At 37.6% G+C, this 5,801-nt stretch overlaps 1 protein-coding gene across 1 annotated transcript; it reads left to right on the top strand.

The window, feature by feature from the left end:
* Positions 1–4,363: 4,363 nt before the first annotated feature.
* On the top strand, positions 4,364–5,254 carry LOC145604148 (putative mitochondrial protein AtMg00310). Its single transcript, XM_081660097.1, has one exon. It carries the CDS (start codon positions 4,364–4,366, stop codon positions 5,252–5,254), a length of 891 nt encoding a protein of 296 aa, XP_081516223.1.
* Positions 5,255–5,801: the final 547 nt, after the last annotated feature.

The following is a 5,801-nucleotide window of genomic DNA, read 5'->3' on the forward strand; positions in this document are numbered from 1 at the left end:
TGACCATGGGACTTTAAGTGCCTAAACTCAATTTAAGACTTAAACATGGTTTGAACCATTAATAAATCGATTGATCTGATTAGTAGACTGTTAATTAGACTCGTCGTGATGACTCGAGCAAGAAAACTGGACTGTCGCTAAAACGACAAAACTGTCGCCACGGTTTAGAGCCTGTCGCCAGACGACAAAATTGTCGCCAGGCGACAGACACTAAACTGCAGCGCCACAGTCCAAATTCCTGCGCCATTGCTGGAACATTAATCTGGACTGTTTCCAGTAATTTTACTCTAAATGGACATGCCTAAAGTCGTACTAAGTCAAATTGATTAATTTATTAACCTTTAATTAATTCAAAATTAATTAATTAATTAGACAAAGTCCTTTTAGTCATTAGTCAATTTATTTAGTCTTTAACACAAGTCAAACAAACGGTTAACACATATATAATAAATACAAGCAAGGGTGCACAAGTAGTTCACATAGTCACAAGATGAGTTTGCAACCTAACCATGGCTCTAGTTCTCTAAAGTTCGAGGATATGGGTTAAGTCAAAAAGGTCCATGGTTAAGAATCCATATGCATTGCACACAAGCCTACCGGGAGGGTTGGAGCGAATGGACAGGATTCCGCGAGTTCGTGATGAAATCGAACTCGACGCCATGGTTTGGTGGATTCACAAACATTACACGTACCCAAATCTGAACTTTGCACATGATAGTGGAATATTCCATTGGGCAGGTGAAGCAGGAACCCCCAGAGGGTTATTTCCATATGTAGAACACATATGGGTTCAGAAAAGTGAGAAAATGACTCAATCAATAAGCAAAATCGAGCCAACAACACTAGAAATGGTCAAAGCAAGAAGGCAGACCCCTGGCTCGGTATTGGAAGAACTTGGCGCCAGACTACAGGGACTGTCGCCGCAAAAAAGCTTCTGTCGCCAAGCGACAGAACTGTCGCCAGGCGACAGAAACTTTTTACGGGCGACAAGCCCTGTTTTCTAGACGCTAGTTCCTACATGCCTTGGCAAGTTTCTGTGTTCTTCGAATTTTCCAGATTTCGCATCATCTTTTCGATTCTAGTCATGAAAGATATTTCTCAAATTTCCTACGTGTAAAATTCCTATGGATTGACTCATGGGGTGCTCCCATGAGGACCTTTTAATGCATATGACAATAATGTTAATCAAATCACGCACATGAAATACTTAGAATTTTTCGAGTCTCATCCGCTCATTCTAAATAATTGCCAAAATTAAATAAATTTCAGGAATATAAATAGAAATCCTCCCCAGTGGAGTCGCCAAAAACTGTAGGGAATATTTCAAGCATTATGATAACCCCAAACTTGAACCCCACTGTGATCATACACTAAAGTACGGTGGCGTTCCAAAGGGAAAGACAAAGAGCAAAAAGAGTCGCCAACAAGTTTTAGGAACTTGTAAACCCAAAAGACAATCCAAAAGGACCATCAACTACTCCATAAGGTCTTGAACCAAATAGGGTCCGGGGATGAAGGTACGAATCCAATCTACAAAAGAAAGGACCCGCCCTATAAAATAGGCCTCTACTTTGTTCTGCTCGTATTCATGCGCGCTTTTCGAATAACATACAAACATTATATTAAACCTACCCTGTTTAATCTATGTTGGTTGAAATTAATGCACAAATAATACTATCATTGGAGATCACTTGAGTTAAAATCACATTAGCCTAAACCAATTTATTAATTATCTTATTAAGCGTGATTTCAAGTACAAATTCCCTTTAATAATCATAAAAGGCGTGATCAAGCAATAACAATAAAACATAAAATAAATATCAAGCAACATAATAAATAAATTAATAACAATAATGATAATAGCATGATAAGGCATAAAAAAAGCTCAAATAATAATAGCAAGATCCTAGACATGATACTAACAAGGTTAATAACAAACCCTAGCATGTCACTAAACAATAAAGATCAAAGCTTTAAACCTAACATGGTACTAACATGATATTAGAAAAGAGTAAAGGCACCCTAAACATAATACTAGAAAGCATAAAATAACATCCTAACATGATACTAGGAATATTAAACAATAATAAACAAATCTAAACATGCTTTCTACATTGAAAGAGAGTAATAAGATTACATACTTTGAAGCCTCGTACCTCTTTCTAATAACAAAATACACAAGTTAGTAAACTTCAATGAAAATAATAAAGAATTATTAAAGAATTAAAGAATTAAATTAAAATCAAATTAAATAAAGTTTAGACTAGTCTTGGACCAAACCCTCAGAAAGATCAACCTTTCACGTCTAGGGCGAAGGCAACTTCGAACTTGGCTAAGAGACTCTAAGTCTTGTGAATGCGGAATATTGTGTTTGTAAAAAGGTAGTTTAGAAATAGAGAAGAAAAAAAAAAGAATTAAGGAAGAGTTAATGAGAATTGATTGTTTGTGAATTGAGAGAATTAAAGAATAATCGAATGTGAATTGATGATTCTGAAAACAGAGAGTCGGACGCTATTTATAATGAAAATAATCCGGAAAAATCATAGAATTTGATAAGGAATAAAACTCCACGCTGTCGCCAGGAATTAACTCTGTCGCGACACGACAATGTCTGTCGCGAGGCGACAGGGTCTGTCGCGCGGCGACAGAGTCTGTCACGTGGCGACAGACTTGTCGTTTGGCGACAACCTGTATTAGCGCGTTTTTCTTCACGCGGAATCCGATCTTTAATCAACTTGATCTACGGAATCCGTACAGAAGATAAAATATATATTTTTAAGATAACAAAACGATATTTTATTCCAAATAAAAATCTATTAAAGATAATTAATTATTAAATCTAATAATATTAGAATTAAAAGGAACCTTCTAGAAACTTCTAGAAAACTATAATTAATCCTAATAATTTTAGGAATAATAATTAACATTAGGCCCTCCTCTAGATCATTGGGCCGTATTTAAAATAATTAACCAGGCGCAGTTTAGTATTTTGGCCATAACTTCCTTAATATTCATCGGAATCGGGCTTATAATATATCGTTGGAAAGATCTCTTCGAGCCCCATCCATCTACACTATTATTGGACCTTAATTATGGACCAAACTAAACTGGTTCGGCTATTTTCAAATAAATAAAGTCATTTTCAAAAATAGAGAGAAAAGAATTTAATTAAAACTAAACCGCAACACTCGACTTCCAAACCACTTTCACCTAATTCGATAATGGTTCGACGTGAAAGGCATTCATCACTGGGTTTGGTTTTGGGGAGACACAAATGGGTGTCTACAATATTCATATTTTTTATACCTATGTTCATTTTCTGAAAAGCTAATATTCATATTTTTTTATACCTATGTTCACTTTCTGAAAAGCTAATGTTCATATTGTGCTGTTGTTACACCTATTTCTAGGTGCATGAGTGTACACCTAAGAATATGCGCCTCTACAGCTCATATCATCAATTAAAATAACTTAATCCATTTCTACTAACGGGTTTGGAGCTAAGTTCTTTCAATCCTATTGGCAAATTATTGAAAAAGACATCACCTTGGCGATCCAAAGTTTCTTTTCACATGGATGTCTTCCACCAGCATTAAACCACACCATCATTACTCTTATTCCTAAGACGGAAATGCCCGAGAATCCTAACCACTTTCGTCCGATCAGCCTAGTGAACACAGTGTACAAAGCAATTTCCAAGATTTTGGTCAATCGCTTATGCCCTATTCTTCAAAAAACAGTGAGTCCGCTACAAAACGCTTTTACTCCGGACCGTTCTATCCACGATAATATCCTCATTGTCCAAGAAATTTTAAACACGTTCCAAAAATCTAAAAACAAAACAGGTTGGTGCGCCTTAAAACTTGACATGGAAAAGGCATATGATGGAATAGAATGGGATTTCTTGTGAGAATGCCTAAAAGCTTTTGGCTTCCCTTCCCAATGGATTTCTTGGATCCAAGAATGTGTTACTAAAGTTTCATACTCTTTAAAAATTAATGCTGAAACAACCGAATGGTTTAAACCCTCTAGAGGTCTTAGACAAGGGGATCCTTTATCCCCCTACCTATTCATCCTTTGCATGGAAGTTCTTATTAGGAAACTTTGTTTAGAAAGTTCTAACCGCAAATCTGGGATAGGCTTCAAAATTTTTCCTAGGTCCTTTACTATTCCTTGTTTGCTATTTGCAGATGATAACTTACTTTTTTGTAAAGTTTCCGCTTCAGCTTGTACTAATCTTAAGAAGATCCTAGATTCTTTTTGTGACATCTCTGGCCAGCTAGTAAATTTTCACAAATCTTCAATTATTTTCTCAAGAAACATCCCTAATGGCCGAAGAACATCCTTAGCTGCACATTTTAACATGACCCCTAAAGCCTCACTTGGTAGATATTTAGGCGTTCTCTTTAGTTCTTATTATCCGCTGAAGAAAGATTATAAAAATGTCATGGAAAAAACTGAACAGCGTATCCAACATTGGGAAGCTGGTTTTTTATCAAAGGCAGGTAGACATACGCTTATCCAAAGCAATTTAGAAGCTTTACCTAGTTACCTATGCTCATCTTCCCTCCTTCCTAATGATGTAGCTAAAGAATTAGACTCCCTCCACCGAAAATTCTTTTGGAGACAAGAGAAAGATAAAAACAGCATCCCCCTTATCGCTTGGGATAAGATTTGTAGACCAAAGAATGCAGGAGGGATAGGTCTCCGGCGAACACTGCCTCTTAACAAGGCATTCATTGCAAAGTTAGGGTGGAAAATTATCTCCGAACCTAATAGTCTATGGGTTAAAATCATTAGAGATAAATATCTATGTAATAAATCCTTCTTTGAATGCACTCCAAATGTTAAAGATTCTCATATTTGGAGGAAAATCCATGCCCAGCGGGAAATTTTAAGAAAAGGAATTCGATGGAAGATTGGAAATGGAATGGATATATACTTCTGGATTGATAATTGGGTAACCAACCAAAGCTTACTTGAACTACTTCGTATGGATCCTAATCAAGTTGAGTTAGACACATTAAAATCCGCCACATGGCTTGCCCATAATCTTGACCTTGATGAGAAATGGGAACATCATTGGATATGGAAATTAGATATCCCTCCTAAGCTCCAAATCTTCTTGTGGCAAATTCTTCATAATAGTCTAAGCGTTCGTGATACCCTTTACAAAAGAAACATAATTCCTTTTAGTGATTGTGGTCTATGTAATATTCATAGTGAAACAGTGAACCATCTCTGTTTAGGGTAATTTTACCCCGCCATGTGGCCCAATTAGAGGGCGACACGTGTCAGCCCAAGGATGGTCCAAAGTGGACCTATCCCTGCTTGACACGTGTCATCCCAGATATTTGGGGAAAATGTCGGCCTTCAGGCCCAAATCCCGAGAAAGTCACAATGCAGCGCAGCCCACCACTGATTAGGGTTCTGTGACCTAATCAGGGGCACAACTCCCAAGGACCCTATAAATAGGGAGATTCCCCTCTTTTGGAGGGCACGTTTTTCCATTTATTACAAACTGTCCCTTTGATAGAGACAACTGAGCTAGAAACCCTAGCAGATCCCCACCTAAATTTCCGCACCTTCTTCTCTCCTTTCAAGTTACTAACTTGATCGTCGGAGGCGGAGCACCTACCAACAGGTGTCTCCGTTTGTCTTGCAGGTACAGGCCGCTCCGGACCAGTCTTCGAGCTGTAACTCTCCCGAGGGACAAAAACACCCAAAACATTTGGCGCCGTCTGTGGGGAGAGTACCTCAAGATGGTTCAAAGTTCTGTACCAATTCTCAAATCTACCTCT

The sequence above is a fragment of the Chenopodium album genome, chromosome 22 (genome assembly GCF_948465745.1).
Source record: "Chenopodium album chromosome 22, dcCheAlbu1.1, whole genome shotgun sequence".
NCBI classification, from domain to species: domain Eukaryota; kingdom Viridiplantae; phylum Streptophyta; class Magnoliopsida; order Caryophyllales; family Amaranthaceae; genus Chenopodium; species Chenopodium album.